The sequence below is a fragment of the Dermacentor silvarum genome, chromosome 1 (genome assembly GCF_013339745.2).
Source record: "Dermacentor silvarum isolate Dsil-2018 chromosome 1, BIME_Dsil_1.4, whole genome shotgun sequence".
Taxonomy (NCBI): Eukaryota; Metazoa; Arthropoda; class Arachnida; order Ixodida; family Ixodidae; genus Dermacentor; species Dermacentor silvarum.
Window position 1 is genome coordinate 341,775,787 of NC_051154.1, and position 27,804 is coordinate 341,803,590.

The following is a 27,804-nucleotide window of genomic DNA, read 5'->3' on the forward strand; positions in this document are numbered from 1 at the left end:
TTGCTAAGTTGAAAATATGTATTTTGGGCATTTTTTCTCCACTCATACTGCAACATTGAATGTGAATTCTTTAAACGTCTATGTATTGTTCCTTTCGATGCGGTTTCTTGTGCAAGAAATTTAATTATATTGGTGCGTGTGAGTAACTTTCTATTCGCACATCTGCAGTATCCTGATTGCGCATTTGAAGACGGAAGTGGAAAGTGCCATATGTGTTGCACTTGTAATATACGAGCACCAAAGTTGCAGTTACACATGGTGGAGTATGTCCGGTACTCACTGAAAAAAATTCATTAGGAGCATTTCTTTGGATTCTTTGTATCTCCAGATAATCTGCGGCTGGCAATGTGCAAATTCATATAATATACGTAGTTCGATGTGAGTTCTAAATTTCTCACTTTATTTCGCCTCAGGATTATCCGGCACAATATTTTAATTAAAAAAATCAAATGTAACCTTAATGTAACGACACGTGCCAATGTTCGAAGTGAAACTGGAACGTGTTCCTTTCAAAATAAAGGAACTTGTAACAGGAACTCGTTCCAAGATTGGGAAGGAACGAGGAACGAGCTTTCCTTCCTGTTTTAGAGGAACGTGTACAACACAGCAAAGCAGAGAGCTACCAAAATACTTGTTAATGTTTACTAACAAGGATTTATTTAATCGTGTATTTTAACGAAAAGAATGTATTACCTTTCTTGATACAACTATGACTGCTGAACCCCAATACTACCCTTTCGGTGAGTCAAAACTGGCTGTGGTGGTGATATTCAGTGTTCGGTAAAGTTTTCTTTGTGGCGGCCGAAGGTTTATATCGCCGTTTGTCTAGCCATTTCGCCGTCCGTCTTGTGGCGAAAACTCATATTGCTCTCTGCGTAATAAACATAATTTCAGGGGCGAGTTATTTGCTTATATCACTCCTAAAGAAAATAGTTCAGAAAGAGCATGGGCACCCAGACTGAAAATTCATCTCTGTTCCGGCAAGCAGAGTGTATACACATCGTTGGACTCTCCATGACCTAGAGCACTGCACGGGCCGATTTTTTCGTTGGGCTGTTTTTACGTAGGGCTGCCCACCCGAGCCCGATCAAATTTTTATGGCGAGACCCGGGCCCGGCCCGGGCCCGGAAATAATGTACGTTACCCGCCCGGCCCGCCAACCCGTTACCTTAGGCCCGAGCCTGGCACCAGCCCGACTCGAAACCGGCACGAACCCGGCTCGAGACCAAAAAATACATGTTTTTCAGAGTTGAGACGCCCGAGAATAACTCGCTGCACGTTACATGCACACCACCAGAAAGCCCGAGCCCAGCTCGGGCCCGGGTCAAAAAGCACACGCCGTGCCCGAGCCCGGCCCGAGCCCGTGAAAAAACTGCTCTACCCGGCCCGGCCCGGCCCACGGGCCAGGCCGGGCTCGGGCTTTCGAGTAAGCCCGAGCCCGTGCAGTGCTCTACCGTGAACCCCAGAAAAGGGCTCATGACTCATTCGGGGGTCGTGTCCTGCAGTTTGATATATTTAATCCATGGACATGGTGATGTATATGGCTTACTGTTAGTAGGGTATAAATAAATTAAAACACTGTTTGGACATAATTTTCTTTTTAATTCTACGGTCTCTCGAGTAACCTTCCTAAAAAAGGCGACGAAGGTAAGAGCCATTCTAATGGCGTAACATCGCAGTCATAACCTCCGAGGGAGGCTACGCTACGAATAGCTTGAAAATATCACTTGCAGTGTGTATACTTCGGCTAAAGACGCGATGACTGTCCTAGCAGTGAGAAGTGGTTCGCTATTGACGATATCAGTACTTAGATAAAGGAAATTAACATTTTAGGGAGAATCAAGGAACTTTTATTTTTGAATTAGCGTCACATGCCCGTTAGCAGAGCAATAGCACTTGAGCGGACTCCAGCTGCAGGGCGCGGCCGGTGTAGTCGGGGCAAGCGATGACTTCACCTCACTCGCGCACTGCGTGTTTCGGAGAGCGGAGACACAGCGGGCAGTGGCATTGTTTCGAATGTGAACAGCATTCTTGGAACTGTCAGACCAGTTTTCCTTCCGGCTCTCTATAGCTATGCCACCAAAAAACTTGGGCCGATCCGGGAATATGTGACAGTGGGCGTGTGACACAGTGGGTACGTGCCGCTCTTCGGTGGATCTCTTTGGCGACAACGCGGGTCGCTGTGCGCATGTGCCACTGGGCATGCGCGGATTGTGACGGCGGCGCCGTCACAACGCACAGCGGGTCCCGAGGGAAGCGCGAGAGGGGAGCCCGGCACTCCTCATGCATGACGCGTGTCGGCTGTTCGCAAGGTTGGATAGTAATCGTAGGTGAGTGCTGCCCGATTTTTTTATTAAAGAGTTTGTTCTCAATGATCCCAGCCAGAATATTCAAGTCCACACGACCACGAGAAAGTATAATTCTGCTTTTTGATTACCCAAGCGATAAAGGTGTCGCACGTTCGTTCATCGATACGGGTGCAGGTATCTTCTCCGTCATTGACATCGAAAACTGGCCGTTCACAGGCACATTACTAAGCGTTTTGCACACTACTAAGCGTTAAGCGTTTAGCATGACTAAACCAAAGCAGAGCACGGAAAGAAAATCAGGCAGGGTCTAAGTAGGAGGTACTTATAGACATCAACTTCTCCGCTCACCTGGTATTTCGATCACTGATGAGAACGTCGTTGTGCTCCCAGTAAATCGCTGGCTTGGGGTGCCCTTCCGCTTGACAGATGAGCGAAATTTCATCGCCAACGACCACTACCTTTTGCTCCGGATAGAATATCGTGATCACTGGAGGATCTGAAAGAACAGCATTTTTAAATTCTGATTGCTGTGCCTTTGGACAAAAGTATACCATCATGATTGTACAGCGTGCATAATCTGTATAATTTTAATTGCAGGGTTGTTTAGCTTTTCTTCGGTTTCAGCACATGGAAAAGCTTTATCACACTCGCATAGCACCACCTGGATGGCACAAAAAAAGAAACAGCAAACACTAGCTCAGCTGTCTCCATCACCAAGAGTATACCGGAAGCACATTACAAGATGATGCAATCAGTTTTCCTATAGCTTCAAGCATACAACAGACGATTATGTTGTTGACAGTGGCCGGGGCCGCGATTTTGTAGCGATGCCTTCCGCTCGATTCTATGCCACTCTTATCATCCACCGTTCACGGCCGGCTGATCGCTTTGATAACGCGGATTGGGCGTCGCTCTGACCACTGACAATGCGCGAAAAGTGCGAAAAGGAACATCATCGGAGAAGGAATCGCTAGAAAATCGCGGCCCAGGCCGCAAGAACAGCATAAGAGAGAAAATAGAGGATCTCCAGGAAACGCGCCGCACAACCACGCAGTCGGAGCAGCTCTGGCGCCTGCATACATGTCTCAGGTTACACCCCGCGTCCGAGAGAGAGGAACGAGAGCTGAGACGCGCGCCGGGCCGAAGAGTTGAACCGACGCCCGCGAGACGAACGGGCGCTTCGTGTGGTGCACGAGTGTAGTGTACCGAAGAAGAGACTGTTGATAATCCAGTGATCCTGACAGGGAACGAGCCCACTTTTCACGATCCCACTAGTCAACGAAAAAGATTGTCATAGGGAAGCTGCTCTCAATGCCATCGATCGAGAAATCTGGTTCGATGCCTTCACGAGATAGGAATTCTCGCGGAGGATGCCTTTTCGCCACATGGATTTCGTTTCATCGCGACCTTGCGAACGAAAGCGCTGAGCGTATAGCGGCATTGGGAGCGGGTATGGGGATCTGGTGTTAGAAATGGGAGCTACTTTCTTTCTTCTTTGTTGTTTCCTACTCTTGTCTATGCAGGAAGGGTGGGGCACATATAAAGTTGAGCGCACGCACCACAAATCGTGAAGGGACGAGAACTGATGTAATTGGAGTACTTTCACTCGCAAGTGTACATGCCCCACCTATCAAATCAGCCAAATTATGTTTGTCACCGCGAGGGAAGCGAGCGCCGCAGGAGGAATGCACCTGCAGGCGGAGAAGAGAATGGCGCGCCGGGGAAAGGACAAAGGAGCGCGCAGAGCGCGCGGCAAATCAACGCCACCCAGAGCAAAGTTTAGGTGGCGTTGAGCGAAGCGGGCAAGAAGAAAGGAGGCGATACGCCGCGGAGGAGGATGGTGGGCCGAATTACGCTGGTTTGACCTCCTCAGGCAGTTGCTGCGGGTTGTGTGTGTGCTAAGGACATACCGGGTTCGCCTCTTGATAACATCGTGCCCGGGCGCCGTACGCCGCATATGCGAATGAAAGCGTGCGATGGTGAGCCGACGATGGCGGCGCAATCTCTCGCGCGCGAGACAAGAAAACGAGGAGCAAGCGCGCCGTCTTATGTCGCACGCAAGGCACTGGGGGGCGGGGGGGGGGGCGACATTCTACTCCTGGTGTTGCTGCGTATGGCGCGACCAGCCCATCTTGAAAGCGATCTCGGATGCGGACAGAGTGTAGGCGTCTAGGCGCACCGAGGACCGACAGTTCCGTGTGTGCTATAGCACCCATACGCTTGCGCATCACCCGCGTTCACCAAGTAAAACGTCATTGTAACTTTTTCTTTGAAATATTGCTGCATGATTATATCATTTCCCTCTTTGACTTTTGCAGTACGTGTTCCTTTTTACTATGCTTCAGCAGCACGTCTCACACGGATGGTTCCTGCCAAGAGGAGCGGAGCGACCCGGTGCGCAGCGCAGGCAGAGGGTTAGGTAGGTGCCGCTTTAGCGGCCCCAGCCAATGAAGAATGGCCCGTCCTTGCTGCGAATTTGTTTTATTGTAAAATTTCCATTTGCACGTTATACTGAAGTTCATGTTCATGGCTAGGCGCCGCAAGCGTGGAGCGGACCCATGTGTGGGCCGTTCTGGTGTGTGGCAGGCTAACCAAATTGCTTGTCACACTTGATAAACTCAGTGAAGTCCAGTTTTCCGTTTGACGAACTGTCTGTTGGTACGAGAAATCCTCGTACGACATGCCCTACGATAAGTTGGCCTTCCCGGCAAGTTTAACTACGACGGAACGGAGAAAAAAAGAGAGGGACGGACAGGGATGTTAGCCAGTGTAAGTACCGGCTGGCTACCTTGTGCTGGAGAAAGGGGTAAAGGGAATAAGAGGTGACGAGTTGGCCTTGAGACGAGTGGGCTTAGACCCATCCTGACAAGTATACAGTTAAAAAATAGATACATAGAAAAACACGACGAATTATCACACCGGACGACACCAATTATATGTGTGCATGATTCAACCAACTTACGCAACGGTGAGAAATAAACAGTTTGTAAAACTATGCCATCAGCTCAATATCTTGTTACAATACTAAAACTGTGAAACCGTGCAATACAGCAACGGCATAAATAAAACACGGGGGCAAAACGAGTGTTTGAGACATGTTTGAAACATACAAAATTTTATGCAAGGGTGCTTGAGCCTCCACTGAAAGCAAGTCAAGGTGGTAGAATGACTCATTGTGCATTTTATGACGAGTCATTATAATTATAGAGTATCTAAATATTTGAGTATTGTGAAGTCAGTCATGCTACGTTTTTCATTAAAAGGATTGAATCACCCGCTTGAATTTCATGCATAAGTTATTATTAGCGGCAAGCATTTCAAGAAAGAAAAAAATAAAATATTTTTGAGGTTGCTACAAACATGCCCCACGTCAAACGTCACGTAAAACACAGGAGTGCCTTCACGAAAGCGGTACTCTGTAATGATACATATCACTCAGAAGTGAAGTGGAAGTAATTTAGGTAGGAGAATGTTCAATTTAACCTAAGCTTAAAGTGGCGGTGGAATGCAAAATTTAGCTTCCTTGAGCGTGTAGTTGCTGGGCTGTTTACAAAAGAAGCTTGCGATATCTGGCAATCTTCAAGAACAAATTATCCAAACAGTAAAAATTCGAAGTTATTTTCCTGCGTCTAGGAAATAAATATGTCCTAAAGCTACAGAGCAAGCCGCAATGCAGTAAATGCGGTAGTTTCTTCTAAATATGGTCACAAAAGCCTTTACAATATTGGCATTTAAGAAAGAACGGCTCTGGGGCGCAATTCACCAATATTTGGGTCGCAAGAACTGTTTTTCATTGATTGCCATTTGCATCACTAATAACATAGATGTCGGCTGAGTGGCGCCTACTCTCACATTCCACGGCGGCACACGAACTACGTTGTTGATATGGGCCCTAGCTGTTTTCAACGCTATCGGAACACTACATTTTACAGAGAAAAGCCAATCACTCCCTTCATTATTCATGTTATTCTTTTTTAGAGCGCAGCCCTCAGGCGCCCGTTGCTGCGTCGAGCGTCTGCGTCTCTCGGCGTTACCGAGCGAACGCGGTGCGCAACGGGGCATGAAAGATGGCGAGGGCGGAGAGGGCGCGAGGAGGAAAGCGGAGAAGGAGGGTGCAGCGGAAGCATGAGGAGGAAGCAGAGTATGGCGAAAGGGGGAGGAGGAAACCGGAGTGCCACGCGAGACGTACTTCGCCGCGGCGACCAGGCATGCGGCGAACGTGTCCACCGACACCATATATGGTAACAGAGCACTGGCGTGGGCTTCGGACCCACTGCGCAGGCGCTACTTCGCCTGCGCCACCGCCGCTAGAGAATGTGCTCCAAGCGAGTCAACCGTTCTATAGTCGGGTACAACTTTAGAAGCCAGCGGCATTTGCCCCCTCAAAGGCGGATGCATACGAGTCTCCACCAATGGGCGCGCACTAAAGACTTGCGTCATGAGCCGGACGGCCGGTGTCCCCGCCGACGGAGAGCATGCAGCCCGCGCGTCAAGCCGGGGCGAGTCGCGTCAGCGGGACTATTTATTTAGTCGCGGAGGAAATCGGCTGCTGCGCTTCGGTCATATGGGCGGGGCCTCTCCTGTCTTCTTAAGTTGTACCCGACTATAGTGTTCACGCTTTCTTTCTGACCAACGAGTGACGCAGCCGGTGGAAATGCTTAGTCTGCCGCTGGTGCTAAACGAGCTGCTCGAGCAGAGGCTCAGCGCCGCCGCCGAGAGGACCCTGTCGGTCAGAATGAAATTCTTTGCCACAATACTACGGTGGCTGGATGGGTAGGTGTGCCGACCGGCGGAGTTCAGTGCTTCTCCGCATCATGACAGCCGGAGTGGCGCTGCGGTCGGAGCCTTGTCGCGAAGCGCGCGTCGTCTGCTACGGAGAGCGTGTTATTGCGTTCCTGTTATATTTAAAATAATTGGTTTTCACAGTAAAACCTGAAAAAATGCTTAAACTGGCGCACCGCGTTCGTGATAGCTGTATTTAAAGGAGGTAACCGAAGACAGGCAACAAATTACCGTCCAGTGTCACTTACTTCAGTTACTTGCAAAGTCTTCGAACATATAATAGCAAAACACATACTCGGGTTTCTAGATCAAAACAACTTACTATGTCCTTATCAACATGGCTTCAGGACCGGGTTATCAACTGTTACACAGTTAATAGAAACAATTCAAGACTTTGCAGGTGCAGTAGATATAAGAAAACAGGTTGATGTGGTTTGCGTGGATTTTGCGAAAGGTTTTGATAATGTGCCTCATGTCCAATTAATCTTCAAATTACATAATGCAGGAATAAATGAATTTGTAATAAAATGGATTGAAGCATATTTAACAAACCGTACGCAGGTAGTTAAACTGGATGACTATGTATCAGATTCATTAGCTGTACTCTCAGGAGTGCTCCAAGGCTCAGTATTGGGACCACTACTGTTTCTCCTTTATATCAATGACATCAGTAGCGTGGCCGAAGAGGGTGTTCAGGTTAAGCTCTTCGCAGACGACTGCTTAATTTACACCACAATTACTAAACTAGATGACCAGCTTAAAATTCAGAAATGTTTGCAGAATTTAGATGATTGGTGTAGGAAATGGAAAATGGAAATTAATTATCCCAAATCTACATATACACACATCAGTAAAAAGAAAACTATCCATTCCTTTTCTTACAGCATTGCAGGACACTTGTTGGAGAATGCGCACCAGTTCAAGTATTTAGGGGTAACAATAACACGAAATTTGACATGGAACCAACACATAGATAACGTCTGCATGACAGCCTATGAAAAGTTATACTTTCTGAGAAAAGAACTAGAACATGCATCGCGTAATGTAAAACTTATTGCATACACCACCTTCATTGGGACGATACTAGAATACTAGCCGTTGTTTGGAGCCCCCATCAAGTGACGCTTAAGAGGAAGTTAGAAAGGATACAGAGAGTGGCGGCACGTTTTATTTGTTCGACGTGCCGAAGGAAGGAGTCGGTCACGCTGATGTTACAGCGTTGCAACTTGGATCTTCTTGAGCTACGTGAAAGAAATTTAGGCTGAAGGTACTTTATCAAATAATGCAGGATCAACTTAAGATTGATAAGCTCAAATATCTACATGCCCCAGGCAAAAAAAAAAACCCCGCGAACTAACCACGACTACGTCATAAAGCCCTACCAAACTAACAATGATACATTTCGATACTAATTTTTCCCGGATGCGATAGAATTGTGGAACCAATTTCCAAACGCTATTGTTAGCCTAAAAGATGTCACCGACTTTGAAAATGCTGCTGAGGCGTATTTACGGGAGTTATCAATTTAGTTTGAAGTGCCAAGTGATATGTGCGACTTGATGTTCATTGTACGTATTTTGATAAATCACATAAGTGTGCTGAACAGTATTCAAGTGACCATCTTATTCACTGTGAATTGACAAGTGTTAAGAAACTTTGTATACACTGACATTGTCCATATTTCATGCATGTAATTGTATTGTCCTCTCTGTTATGACCCTCTATGAGGGTTGACAGTATTAATAAATAAATAAATAAATAAATAAATAAATAAATAAATTAGGTTGAGAGAGCACATAACAGTACGATGTTTCTTGTTGCAATGAGTAATTTTCAAAAGCGGTCAATTATATCGTCTGTTGACACGCTAACGGCACGGAGCGCTGCGCTCGCAGTCACGATAGTTCTCAGAGTTCCTTTAATTTCCTTAAACGTTTTATGAGCGAAGTGAAGACGGCGGTTGATGTACGTGAATACCAAGCTCGTGAGACTCTGGGACAGAGTGAAAGTGTTCCTGCGAAGAAGAAAAGAAGCCGGAAGGCGCAATTTGCTTTGCGCTGAATTGTAAGTCCGGCTACAAACATGCCAGCCAAGGTAGAAAATATCATTGGTTTCGATGCACTGTGACCAGAACTTTCCGAGACGTGAGCTTGCTCTTCGCCGTGCTGACAAAATGTTTCAACCGCATTAGTCATGTGCCAGCGCCACTTCAAGGAGCATGTCATCGAGCGTATGACCGGCACAAAGATTGTGCAGATTCCGATGGCGTATGTGCGGCTAATAAGTGACACTGTTCCTTCGATGCTAGCCGACCCTGCGGCTTACATACAGAAGAAAATTCCTAGAAAAAGAACAATCAAGGCACCGACTGGATGTCGGCGGTTCTAATAATCCTGAAGAGACAGCGAGCCAACTTACACATGCTTCAAGCGACAAGGGTGCGAATGAAAATGTCGCATGTTCTACAGATGAACAATTAGTATTTGCAGACAAGTGAAGAGATGAACCTGCTCAACGACGGCCGACAAAATTATTTTGTGTGCGAAAAATTCAGCTTGAAGCGCAGCAGCCGCGGTTTACAAGAAAACTACTGGCAGATGCCCTGCCACTGGCATGTTATTGCGATAGCAATTATATGGACACTTCAAGCGGATTTCTGCCGTCGGCCTCCCCATCGTCGTGACCGTCGCCGTTAGGTTCCACCGTTAGTAGATTACTTTGTCAGTTTGCAAACTCCGCCGGGATGCAGCGACAAAATGTGGCCCCATTCGGCTCCCACTCGCGAGGTGGCGCTTCCGACGCCATTGGCCGCATCATTGTTACGGAGCGTGCGCGCTGCGTTAAACGCAATTTATGCAGTTAATTATGTGTAAGGCGAGTTATTTCCGAGGTTGTGAGCAAACGTTATTTCGATTGAGCAACTAGAGTATCGTTTCAGCCACTAGAGCGATTCCACGCGGCAGAGATGTGACTGAGACGCCTCAATCTAGCTAATGCTATGCGGGACTCTTATCCATTCAGCTGTGAAGATTAATCGGGTTCCTGTTCTTTTTAATTGAGTTCTATATAAGATTACGTGTTTATGGTGGGTCACGGAACATAAGTATCTGATGCCGCCGAAAATATTTAAACCTAAAGCCTAGAACCACTCGTTTGTTCGAGAACACTCAATGCCAGGATACACGTTTTTTAAAGGCAAGATACCGAAATACTTCAGTGAAAGCTCGCCGTTTTTAAGACTATAAAACGCGAAAGACGACGAGAACAACATAAGTCAAATTGAAAACAATTTATTAAGGCGAAAACCGTAGATGGCTAATGGGCCGAAAAATCCGACGTCTGGTGTTATAGCACTTAAATTCATGGTGCCACCAACAAAGGTCATGGTTTCGAGTCCCTTAGTTAACGCTACCTTAATTAACATAGAGTTCATTAAGGCACTCGAACCCACGACATTTGGTGTTACTTAAGGCAAAGTTAATTAAGACAGGTAATTAAGATATAGTTAATCATGACACGCGGACACATGACCGTTGGTGGGAGTCGAATCCTCAACCATTGGTGTTAATTAAGGCGAAGTTAATAAGGCGCATTTAATCAAGGTATAGTGAATTAAGACACTCGAACCCACGACCTTTGGTTTAATTAGGGATAAGTTCATTAAGGCACAATTAATTAGGTACTAGTACCCATGACCTTTGGTGGGAAAGAACAAGTAATAGGAAGTAATTGCACGTTAAATGTGGTCAAAATTAACCCCGAGTCCCCGACTACGGCGTGCCTCATCCTGGTTTTGGAACATAAAACACCAGAATTTAATTAGATTTTTTAAACTCACAACGCATTCGAATGAGAATGTCAAGTAATATAATGAATTTCTCGTGAGCGCGCACGCTTTCGCATTCATTCTCTTTGGCGTATGCTAAAGTGACTGTCAACTTTTTGAACAATGCAACATCAATTGGGAATCAGAGTTCAAAAGCCAAAGTTACAAAAGACACGCCTTTTTGTTTGCTACAGCCACCTTTGCTTTCTAATCGATGGTTAAAATCTCGGCAGAAAATGTGCATTCTTGTCACAAGTTGCAGCGGGAGCACACGCCGCACGAGCTGCGTCGATAGATCTCGCTGGGACTCACAGGGATTGCGATCACTACGCAACAAGCTTGAACGCCATGTTACTAGATTTGTTGAAGGCAACAAAAAACACCCGGCACAAGACCACACCTGCGGTGACTTCGCCAGCGTGGCAGCCAAGAAGCCGTAGACACCGCCGACACCTCCGTTACTTCCGTCAAACCCGTCAAACGGCGACGAGCGCGCCCCCGCTCGGCGGTACAGCGAAGGGCGACATCCATGGTGCCGGAGTTTGCAAACTGAAAGAGGTAATCTCGTAACATTGGTGAGGTTCCGTATAAAGTCCAAGGGCGATAAAACTGTCGCCGGGCGCCCTATGTGCGAGTGAAAGCGCGCCGGGTACGCGTGCCTTCACGGAGAGCGAATGCACAGGGGAGAGCAAACGCAACTTCCGTCGCGCGAAAGCCCGTGGGGGTATAGGAGGGAGGGAGGGGGGGCGACGCTGTGCTGCGGCACCAAATGCGTATCTTGCAAACGGGCGCAAGGGTAACTGGCGACGCAATCTCCCACGCGAAAGGAGCAAAGTGGGAAGGCAGCGCGGGAGGGAGAGAGAGAGGGGGGGGGGGTGCGGCTTCTACTCTGCCAACAAATGCGTTCTTGTACTTGGCGCCTGTGCCGGCTGTCGATGTTGTCGCGCGCACCGTATCTTGAAAGCGATCTCCACACGGCTCTGACATTTGTATGCGCTGTGCTTACGCCGCTCAGTTGCCGTTGAAGCGATAGACCGCACGAACCTTCGGTCGCTGCGGCGGCCGCGCTTCCCTACACCCACGTTGCGACAGTGGTTGTCTGCGGTCATCGAGTGTTATCGATTCATCTTTGCTTGAGAGCGCTGACACTACACTTGTTAATTCAGTTAGTAAGCGAATGTATCAAGTTTATGCAGCCGATAAAACTACTATCCCTACCCCTTATAACTATCTACTAATTTGCTATTGCAATTGATGCTTCGCCTTTCGGGCGAAACTGCGACATTTCCCCCCCCCCCTTTCGCCCGCTCAAGCGTGCAGGAGTCATTCATTGGTTGTGAGCAGCATAAAATCGAAATTATGAACAGCATCATCAAGCTAATATATTGCTCGCTTTCACTTCCTTGTGACGACCAAGAACTTAAATTGGCTCTTGAGCGTACTCAAATAGAATAAAAAATCACTCACGCTATACGCTACATGTATTGTGAGCGCTGTGATACAGTGCAGTGTTTCATTCAAAGCTATAATTGCAGAAAAAAAGCTGGGTGTTGTTGGTTTACGTGTGCGACCGAATAATTACCTAAATAATTAGTGCATTCAAATATACGCGTATACAGTCATCACGAGGCCAAACTATTATTTTTCATGCCCATTATAGCCTGTACGAGTTGCCATTGGCATACAGCCCCTACATAGCATATCTGTTCTGCAGAGCAAACTTTCGCCTTTCACCGAGGAAGAGCTATTTCGTCCATGCAGAACTTGTGCTTCTCCTCCTATACTCAAGTGTAACTTGTTTACCGAACTAAGCAGCGTTAATAGTTGTTCTATTCTTGGACCTCAAACGGGGAAACAAACAAGTGACGGAAAAGGCAAGTACGTTACCTTTGCAAGTGACAGACATCTCCTGCGTTCAGAAATTTGTAACTATCTATGACGCCACTGTGAAGATGGTTTTCAGTGTAAATACGATGGTAAATATGCCGCAGTTGCAATGTAATTGGGCCGCAGCAGCAGACGTCGCGCTCCGCCTGCGCCAAACCTCTGACCGCAGCGCCAATATTGTCGTCATGATGCGAAGAAGCGCTCAACTACTCTTCAGGCCCGGCGGACAGCACGCCTACCCATCTAGCCACCGTAACAATACATCGCGAATTCAAAACACCTAAACAGCTGTGCTCAAAATTCGCATTAGGGAGTATCGTAATCGTAGGTTAATTTTTAATGCCATGGTACCACATTCTTGGGGTTGTGCGTCTTGAAGACGTAACCAACTTTAGTAACTTCAGAAATGTGTAGACTGCATTATTCTCACCCGAAACTACTATAATGCCAAAATTATGATGGTGACAGATACAAGCTAAAACTCAACTGAAACGAAACTGAACGAAAGATATTGAAGAGGCCGATAAAAATTTCACCTTGATGCGACATCACACGAGCCCACTACGCGAACAAAGAGTACGATTAGGCCAGAGCTGAAAAGTAAATACGAAAACAATAAAGGCTACACACGAATCACAGAAAGAGGTGTAATAAACTGAAGATATACTTGAAAAAATGCAGGTCCGGATGAAACCGATTGCGAAACATATAGTAAATGAAATACAGATCGTCATTGTGACCTAATTGCAATAGTTATTCTCTTATGGTAGCTTCACATATCGCAAAAAATCACTCAATAACAACTTATTTGCAATAAAGTGACACATAAGCTGCCTTTTACGATGCTGGTAGTTGTATGTTTCTGTGAAAATGTGCCAACCCAAAACGTCGAGGTTCCTCACTGCCTGGCTTGATCCGGCGTGATTCTGGACAGTGCACACGTAGCGGCCACTGTCAGTCACGTTGGCGCTGTAGATGTACAGGGCACCAGGCAAGATTTCGAACGCTGAAAAAGAAAAAAGTGCCAGATAGAAAGCAGCAAGGTTTGTTGAGACCCCGTCCTGTCTTTCGAGCAGCTTGCGCTGGCAGATTCCACCTAGCTTCGTGCCGACTCGATGGGCACGCAATTTTTTCTGACTTAGGAGTATTTCGGTAAGGAACAATAATTGCTCTTGAAGTAATTTCTTTTTACTTTCAGTGGCACACAATATGAAGTGCATGGAACACTACTGGGTGGTAGTGAAGTGCTACAAATTCTTAACAGTCCGCGGCAGCTCAACGCAAACAGGTTCAAAGTGCCCTCTTACCAAACTACAGCACGTCATCTTTTTTTTCTGTGAGTGCAAAGAACAGTTGTGATGTTTCCCGACAAAATCACTGCTCAATGTTAGCGTTGTTATAGTGAAAAGAAATGTAGGTGAGAAGTGGGAAGGCGGCACGAGAGGGCCGCTGCTGCACTCTAGTAACGTCTGCAGATACTTGAGCCCGCAAATGGCAGGCAAAGGGCGCCACATTCAAACGAAACACTCGAATTTCGTCTTACGATATTGAAAGGATAGAAGAAGATGCGCTCGAATTAAATGCGTCATTGACATACGGCCTCCATATTATGCATTATGCTTCGTTTCTGCGACAGTCATGAGACTGCACATAGAAATCACATTGCCTCACTTGCCGACCAATCACACAGCCCTGCGTGCCTCACTGTTCGCCCGCTGCCGCGTTCGATTTGGCCGCGCGGAAAGATCCACTGACTTGGTTTGACCCGACACACACCTTGGTCATTGTCTTCCAGCTTCTGGTCGCCCTTGTGCCACGTGACCTGGGGCTCGGGGTCGCCAGTGTTGTTGCACCACAAGATGGCCGGCTGGCCAGCCACAACAACAATGGCGTCCGCGCTCTTCACTACCGACGGGGCGCCTGCGTAGAGGGAAGAAAAGCCCCCGTATTCAGGCACTCGTGAAAGCAGACGCAGCTCTGGACTTTGTGTTGTTTGGTAAGCATTAGCCATGGAAACCTATAAAACCGGTTCCCGGATGGCTTATGCGTGTTGCTGTTATTGATGACGACACCAGTGTGGGCAGTGCAATATCACAGACACACCCATTTACGAAGGTAGCTTCCGCCGAAGGCAGCAGACAAGTTTGCAAGCAAGTTAGCAGCAAAAATTGCCGTTTTGTTTATTTGCATTAATGTCAGTGTGTTTATGTTGTAATACAACAACGCAATAAGACCGCGCCACAAACTATTGCAAAAATAAATAAATAAAAATATAAGTAACCTACAAGTCTTTCGAACTTCGGGAATCGATGTTATACGAAGCATCTCCTCAATCTGCTCCCCTTGCGAAGATCACTTGACTCGTATACGAACTAGATTTGCGGCGAAACCATGGGGGCGCTATGTAGGAAAACCGAAGTTCGGTGAAACTCGGGACTTCCTAGGTTCCGGCGACACCGGTAAATAATCATTGGGCAGATAATACGAGCAGGCGGCGCTCTATTTGACACACCGGAACGTTCTGCGCGGTGCTCTATCGGCAGTCCTCAATTGAGTAGGCGCGTGTACGTCTTTCCCTGAGCATCCGCCAGTTCTTTCGTTTCTTTTTTTGGATGCACCAGCCTATATACGAGCACTTATTTTTCTTTTGTTCGGTCTATCATGCATAATCAGTGTGCACACTTCATATCAGATGGGGAGGTTCCGCCATTTTCCTGACGTCGCGAAACAGAGGTGATGCGGGGGTAGCCCGAAAAAGTTTTGACCAATCGTGGAGCACTGACTGTAGAAATGGAATAGAATCAGTCTGATATAGCTTTACATTATCGAGGCCTAGTATAGAAAATATGCATAACTATGCCCTCTGTTGGGCATACATTTGCCTAAGAGCAAAAATTATGTGTATGCAGGTCACAGCCTTAACGGCAGTAGAATCACCCACACAAACGCTCAGTCGCGTTTTCCATGGCACAGGCAAAAAGAAAAAGTATCTCCTGAAAGAAAGAAGGATAGCGTATATAAGAAAACAACATAAAATCTATATCATGGCGAGCTGAGACGGTTGACTGTGAGAAAGAGTGGGAAGCAAAAAAATGCAGTGGCAATTTAGCGGTAAATGCGAGAGAAATGCCGTAGCATTTCGTAGCACCGTTTTTAATTGCGGCCCCGGATCAATGATTGAAACAACGTTCACCACATTGCAATGTGTTCACGAGCTCACTCGACACACGTGCTGCATCTTCGAGGACCGAAGTGCCACTGACAGTGGTCCGCAGCAGACCACTATCAATAGCTCTCTCTCTCTCTCTCTCTCTCTCTATATATATATATATATATATATATATATATATATAAAGTGGAATCTTGTTCATACGATTCTGCATAATAAGATTTTTGGATGATACGCTTTATTTTCTGGTTCCCGTGAAGATCGTATCAACCAGACTTCACTGTAGACACACAAACACACACACACACACACACACATATATATATATATATATATATATATATATATATATATAGTGTCAAGTACGGTATTTCGGGAAATCCTCGGTGCACGCATACACGCACAGAGTCTCTGTTCAGTTCAGCCGCACCGCACGCGGCTGTTCCGCCCACCACTTCACTCACTCAATTCGTCGTCGCGTACTCCCGCCATGCCAACCGCGCACACACACCATCCGTCTTCTCCCTGCGCGCCACACACGGTTGCCTACCGTCGCGTCCTGCTACTCAACACGGTTGGCTACCGTCCCGTGCCTGCGACTATGCCGCCTGGCGTCGGCCCGCTACCCTCACAATATATATAATATAGACCACTTCTAGCGTAACCGCTCATAGTGCAGAAGCGGAAATAATACGGTCATTTCAGACTCCTGTTATTTTCTCATAGCAATCTATGTATAAGCGTATTGCTTATAGTGCAGTTGCGGGAGATGAAACACCGGTGAGAGTGCGGCTGCCTGGAAGTTGGGCAGTCAACCAAGACGGCAAACGCTCCCCTCAAGCCGCAAATTTACTCCGACGTAACGCGTGCGCGTCGCGGTGGCGAACAACCGGCGTCTATGCTCAAATGACACGACCCAACCGGCGTGTCTGGCACCGTCGGGCGCGTTCCAACGTTGCTGGCGCGTGAATAGCCCCGTTCCTATTTCTTGCCCACCAAGGTGAGCAGCGCCGGCCACGGATTACAGCATTCCTCGCGCGGGCGCTGGCAGAATGACGCAATGAAGGGAGCGCGCGAAAGCGCGTCCGCCGCTGCGGTTCTCTTGACATTAACTAGCCTGGTGTCACGCGCGCGCAAGTGAACATGAACACATCTCATTCGATGACCGCGGGAACTGGCTGTCAAAACACTATGAGAGGGAGCGTGGCGGTAGCAGTGAGTGAATTGACCTTCATGCTGCGGCTCACATAAACGCGAACTAAGCCGCCAAAACACGGCGCACGGCGGACTGTGCCCCGTCGCCGATGGCTTTCAAGATACAGCAGTACCGGCGGACGCGCGCGGCCGCCCGACTGTACATACCCCCGCCGGCTGCACATGCCCCTGAGACCGGCCCACAGTTTTAATCTGCACTGACTTCGGAATCGACCCACGAAAAAGGCTAGGAACAGACACGCCCGATACGGAAAAGTGGGAGCAACTTGTCAACTGTGCTGGCAAATGCACTGTGCTCCATTCATTCTGCAAAATGTGGAACGACAGACGGAAGACGTGTGTGGTAGGTGGCTGGAAAAACAGTGACTAGCATATTAAGGAACGGGATGAATCTGTGCGGCCGCTGCTAAATAAAGACTGCCTATGTTGCCAGTCCTTCGCGATGCACGGCTTTCTTCGAGGATAAGAAAATTCACTCATACACCAGTGTCATATCACTAAGCACCAAAGAAAGGACTTCCGCCCCGGAACGCCGGCAAGAGTGAGTGCAGCTCGTTACACAGTGACAAAGGGAGTATCACCACTTCCTGGCATAGAAAGTATTCCACACGTTATCTACACACATCCACTCCAACTCACACGCAAACGTACGCCCACTATATCGCCAACGTATCGAGAATATGCGGATGGGCCCACTCTTGAATTAGTGCGAGGAAGCATGGGTGGCGGACTACACCAATAGCACAGGATTGTTCCAAGCTGTACGTTTGGTGACGGTCCGCAGAGTAAGCGAGTTACTAACAATAATACGTCTGTGCTAAAAGCTAGTACAAAGTAAAGAACATCAACGTTGCGGTCCTTTGTGCGCAGGAAGAGCACATCTATTGCAACCGAGCACACCTGTGAGCGATTGGGCAGAAGATAAACAACGAGATAATGACCGCACCGAGAAAGATTAGCCGTGGCCTAGTGGTAGAACGCCCGCCTCGGCTGCGGGAGGCTGTGGGTTCGATTCCCACCGCCGCCGGGCACCCACTGGTTCCAAAGGGTACAAGTGTACCCCGGCCTGGCGTTCGGCTTCCTTCAGGGGTGATACGCTTGGGAAAGGAGCCTGCGCCCTGAATTCCCGTCGAAACCAACGTGAACACGAAAAAAAATGGTGTCTGGGCCGCTCCCATGGCGGTCATTTCCCATGTGGCGCCCCAAGCACCTATTGAGGTGGGGGCACCTTCGGGTTGAGGTCAAACACCCCTTTCCAAGCGTTCAGGTCCCATAATGGCCGAGCACCAGGCCGGGAGCGCGCTTGTACCTATTTTACCGGTAGGTACCCGGCGGCCGCACTTGCCTCCCACAGCCGCGGCGGATGCTCGTCTACAAGGCCGTGTCCCATTAACTTGTCCCATTACCACAGCGATGGCCTAGCGGTAGAGCATCCGCCTCGTATGCGGTAGGTACCGAGTTCAAACCCCGGTGCCGCCGGGAACCCACTGGTTTTTCTCATGGGTAGAGATGTCCCCTGGCCTGGTGCTCGGCTGTCGTGGGGGTCCACATCTCGAAAGAGGGCCCAATAGAGATTTCAGCTGTTGTATATGGGCGCCTCTTGTCCAACCACAGACGGCCTTGTAGACGAGCATCCGCCGCGGCTGTGGGAGGCAAGTGCGGCCGCCGGGTACCTACCGGTAAAATAGGTACAAGCGCGCTCCGGGCCTGGTGCTCGGCCATTATGGGACCTGAACGCTTGGAAAGGCGTGTTTGACCTCAACCCGAAGGTGCCCCCACCTCAATAGGTGGTTGGGGCGCCACATGGGAAATGACCGCCATGGGAGCGGCCCAGACACCACTTTTTTCCGTGCTCACGTTGGTTTCGACGGGAATTCAGGCCGCAGGCTCCTTTTCCAAGCGTATCACCCCTAAAGGAAGCCGAACGCCAGGCCGGGGTACGCTTGTACCCTTTTGAACCAGTGGGTGCCCGGCGGCGGTGGGAATCGAACCCACAGCCTCCCGCAGCCAGGGCGGGCGTTCTACCAGGAAGAGCACATCTATTGCAACCGAGCACACCTGTGAGCGATTGGGCAGAAGATAAACAATGAGATAATGACCGCACCGAGAAAGATTACCGAGTCAAAAACATGTGAAAAGCCGCTAGTTCAAAGGGTTAGTCAAATAAATAACGAAGCGCAAAATAAACTGATACTGATTCAATTCATAAGCGGAAAGTTGGACGGCTTGAAATACGCTGTTTGTATAGCCCGCTTTTAGTACAAGCACCGTATATGCTGCTCGCGCTGTTTGGGCAAGGCGTAATGAATCCTCTGACGCTGTAGCCAAAGCTTTGTGTTGTCCGCCTAGTCACCACCTACGATATCCACCGAAACAGAAGTTTGTTGATCTGCATCAGCGTCGTGCACATCCGTATTGTAAACACGGAGGCAGCTGAGGCAAGCAATGGACACGTCACCACGTGATCAAACATGGGGGCGCCTGTGAGATCGCCGTGCATAGGGTCTACACACGATCGATTCATTTCCTACCTCAGGGTTTCAGTTCGTACTTCTATATAAAGGCGTGGTCGAGAGGGTGCATATCACATTCGTGTGCAAGGGGCATCAACCAGACACTCGACGCCAATATTTTGGGCTGTTGCTTTGCCATGAGGTATTGGGCGCCAGCTCGTGCAATGCATTTGCCGATTTGGGGCTACAAGATGTGTGCTCCGGAATAGGGCAGACCTCAGCTGCAGTGATTCAACGCAATGATGATGACATGTACGCACTCGCTTGCAAACGGGCACGAATAAATAAATAAATAAATAAATAAATAAATAAATAAATAAATAAATAAATAAATAAATAAATAAATAAATAGATAAACAGACGTACTGAGTACAGTGAGCGTCACGGACAAGGTGTCAGAGCCGGCCTCATTCGTCGCCGTGCAATTGTAATTGCCGGCGTGCTCTTTCCCAATCCTTGCAATCCTCAAGGTGCCGTGTTCGTGGCCCGAGGAGGCCACCAAATCCACGAACGGCGGTCCCGACCAAGAGACTCGGGGCCGAGGGAAGCCGTCCGCGATGCACTCAAGCAGCGCTGGTCTCCCGGCCACCACCTCGACCAAGCCGTCGCTGCTGCCCCCGCGGATGCGTATCCTGGGCGCCACTGGACCGATGTTTAAAACACAAGGGCCGGGATCATCCAACAATTCTAATCCAAATCTTTGCCTCTTCGTGGATCGTCAGTGATCAGAGAAGCACACCGCCTAAGTGAACACCAGAGCAGTGCCGTGAGCAGTTGAGTATAAGAGAATAGACGCGAAAGGAATCGTTACTGTATACCGGCTGAGTGCGTTGAATATCAAATCAAACTTTAAAGAAATGGGGGGCTTTACGTGCCAAAATGACGATCTGGTTATGAGGCACGCCGTAGTGGGAGACTCAGGATTCATTTTGACCACTCTGTGTTCTTTAACATGCAGCTAAATATAAGCACACGATCGTTTTTGCATTTCGCCCCCTGATCGAACACTCGACCTCCTGCTCAGCAGCACGACGCCACAGCCACTAAACTACCACCACGTGTCCAGCTCATCAGTCCCTTACCAAGTACGGTGAGCGAAATCTCCCGCGTCGCCACTCCTGCACTGTTGACCGCTGTGCAGGCGTAAATACCGGCGTCTTCCTCTCGAGTCACGTCCAGCGTCAGTGATTCGCTGGAGTTGAAGGCCTCCAAGGGGTGTCCGTCTTTGGTCCAGGACAACACCGGAGCCGGCGTTCCCACGGCCGGACATTCAAGGGTGGCCGCTTCACCCAGGACCGCGGACAGACGAACTGGAGTCTGGGTGCCAGATATCTTAGGCGCCTCTGCATGAAGGAACACATGGAATACAGGCATGCTGATGAGATGGTATGTCTGTAGTCTTGGCATGATTAAATGTTCACCGAGTAACGCAAGTTTAATTCGCAAAATGGACACAGATGTCAAGTTCAATTTCGAATGCACCGACTTGTCCCAATGATAAATCACGTGATTTGTTCTTCTTTATTTATGCAACAAGAATAAGGAAAACCGGGGGCCTCTTGATTTTTTGTTAATTACAACAACATGAAGCCAATCGAAAATAAATTCATGGAAACACGAGAAAATTAACTTTTTTCTTTAAGTTTAAACGTAGAAAAAAAACTAAGGACAAGGAAAATGAAACTCAATGAGAAGGTAACTTGCCGCAAATGGCCGCCGAACCCACACCTTCCGCATGCACGTGTCCGATGTGTCCGACTGACGTGAGCTCTGCCACTAGGCTACTGTGGCGCCATTCTCCAGTATATTTTCTGGTAGAATTTGCACTCTGCCCTCGAGCTTAACCAACAAACTGATCTGTTGTTTCATTTTACTATCATCAGAAGTTGTTTCACCCAAAAACGATGCTCTAGGCAGTCTCACCGAGTCGTCCTTATCTAACCTCGTTACTTACTGAAAGGACTCGTGCCTTACTAAATACTTACTGAAACCTAGCCAAGTTCATCTATAGACCTTTACCTGTTTGAAAACAGCGTGACGTCACTGCGGCAGCCCCTCCCATCTGCCACATCTCCGAAGCGGGCGCTGGTTGGCAAAAAAACGTTCGTGCGACCTGTTTTCTCTGCATAACAGCGCTGCTTGTAATCAACTACTGCGATCGTAATTCCAGCATAGTGCTATTTTTTGAAGTGACAGAATTTACGAACTCTGCTTCGAAAGTATAATCGTCCTCGTTTTATCCACACAGGAAACGTAGCGATGTTGCCGTGCGCATGGTTTCCTTAATTCAGCATGTAGTGCTTTCGTAAGAGGGTGCCTCTTCCTTAGATCAAGCAGAGACAAAAATTTATCACACTTCGAAAGCGAACATTTTATCACAGATGACGCACATTTTCACGGTGCCAGAATGAGAGTTCGCTAAAATCACTGGTCTTAAAACAAAAATGTGTATTGCATTGTCGTGATGGTACTCATTTGCGCCCCATTTACACTGTAGCTTTAAACGATATACAAGATGAACTTCGTCTGCAACTATCAGCCATACCCATCACAGTGGCTCACTCGAGCCGTATACCAAGTGGCGACGCCTAAATTCAGATGAGGGAGGAATGCAGAAACATTTGTTACCCTGCTTTAAGAGCACGGTAAGATACCCCATGTGGTCAAAATAATCCGGAGCCTTTCCTTGCAGTGTTCCCCCTAAGCTGCTGTGCAGCTTAGGGATCTTAACCACTTAATTTATGTACCATTTAATTTTATATATTATGTCATGGTCATGAGAATGTGCAAAGAAAAAGCGTGCATAAGTACATAATCCGTTGCGCGGTAACTTTGCGGCTTCTGCTGCCTTCCTTTGCTGCTACCAAATCCCCCCCCCCCCCCCGTCGCTGTATTTCGCCGCACACTGTACCTCAACAAACATGGCACACTTCCATGGAAAGCTGATATTCTAAATCGCACAATCCATCACAGTTCACTGCGTGGCTCACTCGCAGTTTAACACACACTGATATTGTCCAAAACACAATACTGCTAATCTGGCTGACAAACGAATTGTGGAGCTTCGCGTGAAAAAAAGGAGAAAAAAACAAGAAAACACGCGTGCACGTGGCGACCACCTACACTAAGCGCTGTGAGACTGCACCACACAGAAACCCAGTGGTGGCTTTGTTTTGCCAACCAGGGTCACTGCACGTGCGCCGGTGACGTCACACTGTGACGTCGCCGCCGTGGTGTGACGTACCCCAGAAGAGGTCTATTGGTGTCCAGGAGCTTAATTCTATTCTTCCTGAGTGATCTATTTCGACATGACTGGGTGAACAAACAATGGGGCGGTGTTCTTACAGGTGCTCACCAATCCCGGCAGTGCGTCCGTGTAATTGTTCCTTCCCCTTTAGAAATCCTTTTCGTTTTCTGCAAGGCCGTGAGCCGACCCCTAATAATCGGTGCTTGCTGCCGTCCCTGAGACATTTACAGTACTCTTACATCACTGTGTCATGATGCATTACACAACGTAACTTCTCTGTATCCCAAGGCTGTTATCACTATCTTTGGCGATAATAACTTTCCATCCATGACCTGTTCTGACCTAGCTTTCACAATATAAGAACAAAATCAAGAAATTGACTTTGTAAACACGTGCCTTACTGTCACAAAAGTGCGCATAATGAATGCGCGCGCCGTGCCAGCAACGGAGCAAGTCGGCCCCATCCAGGCTTCGACGAAGTTAGAGAGCGCACACGCCACAGACAGCCGACGCGATCAACGGAGACTACAAGATTTGACAAGATACGCGAAGGCTACGGTATCGAGAGAGAAGAGAGAGAAAGCGGGCGCCGAAACACCCTCTCAGACACCGACACACAGCGAACCGAGCGATAGATGGAGGGCGACAGCCCGAGCGTGCGCCAACGGATGAGTCACCACCCTCCTCGAAGACGTTTCCGCCGCGGCGGCCGAAAACGCGACAAATGTCTAGAAGATTCTTTGTTCATGCTATGGGAACACGACCCCGTGAGAAAGTTGGAGAAGCGCGGGCGAAGGCGATAAAAGCGCCGTGCGAGAATCAGCATGGGGTTCAGACCGCGCCGGTGAAGAGATGTGACGTGAAGACTGACCGTCTGTGGAAGAAGGAGATTCATCGGCAAGCTAGTCGATGAGTTCCTCGAGCGTCTGCATTCCTGGAAGAAGTTCCTCCTTCGAGATTTGCCTCGAGCTACGCCGAGATTGTCCGGCTCAAGATCAGCATGGGTGAATTCGAGTGGGCAGTTTGTGTTCCTATTCATTCTGTACTGTACGTGTTGAAATCTTAGTGCTCATCGTTAATTATTTTCAAGAGTTTTTTTAATACCCATCAGAATTACATTGTGATGTGCCTAGCCGAAGTGAGCGTGTGTGTATGTAACTGCCTTATTTGAAGAATATGTTTGGTTGTGTTTTGACAACTCTAGGCTCTGACTTGGTCTTTGGACCACAGCCGGCGTTCACTGGCGCACCAAAGGGCCCCTTATTAATTATCTTTGCTTTCGTGGGGTTATTTTCGGAAGCTGATAAGTCGGCTTTGGAATTTGGCGCGGCGTTGGCGCCTCATTCACGGGGTGTACGGGGCGTGTGACACTATAATTGGACCTATCGTAACTAATCAGCGCGGCAACGAGGTGAACAGCGCAGTCTTCTAACATTCTTGACCTTGTGCTAACATCAGAACCTGACAGTTTGTCCCCGTTTACTTACTTCGATAACATCAGCGACCACGCAGTCATTCACGGCACGTAGAAATGCAAATTGATCCGCCACAACACCAGGACTGAAACACTAAAGGAGATAAAGGAGTCTATGGTGCCATGAATTCTACATTCATTCTTTACTCAAACTGCCATCTATTGGAATAATCTTCCAGTCACCGTCATTGTTCATGCTGATTCTGCGTGTTTTAGGTCTTACATTGAATCACTTGCCTGATTACATTATCTGCTCGTAGTCTCTGTAGCATTCTCTTTACCATGTTTCTGCCGACTTCTTACTGTGTTTATCTAGTTGTATGCCTTTTACTTACCGTGTGTCGTACCTAAAAATTTGTTGCTGCCACTTTTTGTATACATTACATTCAATATTTTTCGATTGTTATATTAGATAAGTTTTGCAATTTCTCTTTTTTTCTTTTTAACCTATGTAAGTGCAGATTTACCAGTTGTAGAGTTTTTTCCTTGCAGCTTTTGTAACTCAATTCAGTGCGTATCGCAGTGGCATTGAGCTTCTATTAATTTGTGTACCCGCCCACCCCTCGTGTAAAACCCCTCCAGCAGGAGTATTGTAAATAGATGTATTGTAAATAAAAATATTAAACAAACACGGGACAGGCGTTGTCCCGAGACAGCGCTTATCTCGTTTATGTGTAGAATCCTTTGTGAGATACTACTTTACTCTGAAATATAGTTATATTCCGTGAAAAAATGAACCCAAGGTCCAACCGATGCACAAACTTGCGATAGTCAGTCAGTAAAATAACTTTATTTAAAGGCCCTGCGTTTGTGGGACGGGCAAATGGTCCCGCCTAGGTGACGGCCAGGAGCTCTTGAGCCCTGGCGGCTTCCTCGGCCCGCTGGACAGCCCAAAGTTGATCGTCAAGGGCAGAGCTGAGCATCACAGTCTCGCAGCGCACGCAGGGGCGATCGCGAGAGGCTGCATCCCCATTATTGTTTGTTATGCCTCGACATTCCCATAGCATATGTTCCAGATTGGCTCTAGAACCACAGTTTTTGCATTTATCTGTCTTGCACATGTCTGGGTAAATGAGATGTGAGATCGCCGGGTTCGGATAAGTTCTGGTCTGTAATTGCCGCCATTCGACAGACTGCTTTTTGCTGAGCTTTTGGTGAGGTGGTGGGAAAATGCACCTTTGTAATTTGTAGTGTTGTGTGATGTCATTAAATCTGGTCATACGATCCTTCCATTCCCACTCCTCTCCATCCTCGTTCTCAGGACACGCTAAGGTGCCGGCCGTAAGCCCTCGAGCCACGTCCTGCGCCGTCTTATTATTATTGCTGTCTCCTGGCGAGGTGGAGGTGTGAGCGGGTGTCCAGATTAAATAAACATCTTTTTCTTGACTTTTGGTACCTGCCTTGCGATAGGAGCGCTAATTATTCATACAATGCAGTGAAGGTTATAAACAGGATTGACCTGAGAATTAACAAAGTGAAATGTGTTTCAACGGGGAAATTACGAAACAATGAAGAAACCAATCCTCAGGCAATAGAGATCGAAGGCACGGTATGGCTATTACCAAGGTGAAAAAGAAGTACACTTGACCGACACGTAGTGGTGCAGCATGCGAACTAACGAATGTCCCAGATTCATGTATATCTCGGTTTTCTGACGTTAGTGAACCGTGACGCAAGGAGCGAAAAAAAAAGTACATGGCGCTACAAGCGTCATGGGAATTCTCTCACGTTAAAATACTAGGTGTACCTCGGTCTTCTGACGTTGGTGAACTATGACGCAAGAAGGTAACGAAAGGAAACACGCCCGCGATGGGACAAGCGCTCATAATTGGTCACTTTGTTGTCGAGGCACGTTTCTGATATGTCGGCATTTATGACCGGCTATAGACACGACAGTTCTTGTTAGGCTAGGCGCACTGAATTATTAACGATCCTCTCATACGTACCCCAGACGGTAACGTTATACGCGATCCGCACTACACCACCGACGTTGCTGGCTTCGCAGAGGTAGTGTCCCGCGTGGTGCGGCTGCGCTGAGCTGACGTGCAGCCAGTTGCCCCGCACTGACGTGAGCGATTCTCGAGGTAGCGGAAGCCCGTCGCGGTTCCACGTGAAGGTAGGAAGCGGGACACCGTGGGCGTCGCAGGTCAGAGAGAAAGGGTGTTGGGCGAGCACCACTTTGTGAGCGGGAACGTCCTCGTCTCTGGCTGCCTCGGAAGTGCCGTTCACGACGTACGGAGGCACTGTACAGTGAGAAAGGAGGAGGTGTAGGGGCGAAGGAACGAGTCGCTACACAGGGTGCAGACGCTGAGTTCCGCTTCTGTCCTTAAGGTACTGCCCACTGTGCAACTTGCTGCGAATCATGACGCAGTATCCTACTACACCGCAATAAAGGTATTTGCAATCAGCGAAGAAAATCAGTTTCACCGAGGGGCTCAGTATTAAGTAACAACCAAATAAAGTCAACATACAGTAAAGTGAAAGAATGCTATGGGAATATAATGGTTTCTTTTTTACTGTTTTGAAACACACAATGAATTATGAATGGAGGTTACATTCGCGATAAGCGTAACATTGCTAATGAGGAAAAAAAAGGGAGGGGGGAAACGAAAGTGGAAGAAAAGACAACACTCCGCCGGGGCTGTACAGCATCCACAGACGCAGTGCGGATGTGCTGAGAGTATAAGTCACGCTGTTATTTGTACCCTTTAAACGAACTTGTTCGGGGTGTGCGAATATTCGACATTTCGAAGCGAGACAAGTATTCCCTGCTATTCGACTGGACTTTGATACGAGAATTCGCTATTCGAAATGGACGAAAATTCGTTGCTTTGGAATGTAAGAAGGTTTAACAACACGTACTGGAGTGTCCATAGAGACGAAACAAGGGACTGTTTTGAATGATTCAGCTGCGATTATTGCGCAGAGGCGATCCCGAAGGATTGCACGCGGTAGATGCTTAATAATTTATGGTCATTCAATAAGAATGCAGGCAACCTATATAGAAATGTATTTTTGGTTTATTATTTCACCAGTTTCACCTGCCTTCGTCGCTTTAAAACCATTTGGCGTGCCATATATATATATATATATATATATATACAGTTTTGCACTTCTCTTTTTGAACGATGACAAATGATGCCCTTGTATAACTGAAAACAGTTTTTATTCCCTCATTCGCCACCTCGTCAGCTTTCCGGACGTCGAGTTGCTAATAGTATTATATGCACGTGTCAAATAACGCATATAGCCTGACATTTTTTTTGCAACATGGACTTCGCGCAAGTTTAAAAGATTAGAAATATTCGATATTCGATTTGATATTCCGTAGTCGTTTTCCTGGAATACTCGTCGTATTTGATTCTATCCAAAAATTTTGCTA

The 27,804-nt window shown here is 47.7% G+C and overlaps 1 protein-coding gene across 1 annotated transcript in view; it reads right to left on the reverse strand.

Annotated features, from left to right (window-relative positions):
- Window positions 1–27,804, reverse strand: part of LOC119444229 (hemicentin-2-like) — a 111,143-nt gene that overhangs the window by 5,743 nt on the left and 77,596 nt on the right. The window contains exons 22-27 of the mRNA XM_037708660.2: window positions 26,369–26,665; window positions 20,784–21,044; window positions 20,068–20,343; window positions 14,581–14,724; window positions 13,685–13,810; window positions 2,658–2,805 (exon numbers count right to left, since the gene is read on the reverse strand). Of these exons, the coding sequence (XP_037564588.2) occupies window positions 2,658–2,805; window positions 13,685–13,810; window positions 14,581–14,724; window positions 20,068–20,343; window positions 20,784–21,044; window positions 26,369–26,665 (1,252 nt within the window). The remainder of the gene's footprint in view (window positions 1–2,657; window positions 2,806–13,684; window positions 13,811–14,580; window positions 14,725–20,067; window positions 20,344–20,783; window positions 21,045–26,368; window positions 26,666–27,804) is intronic.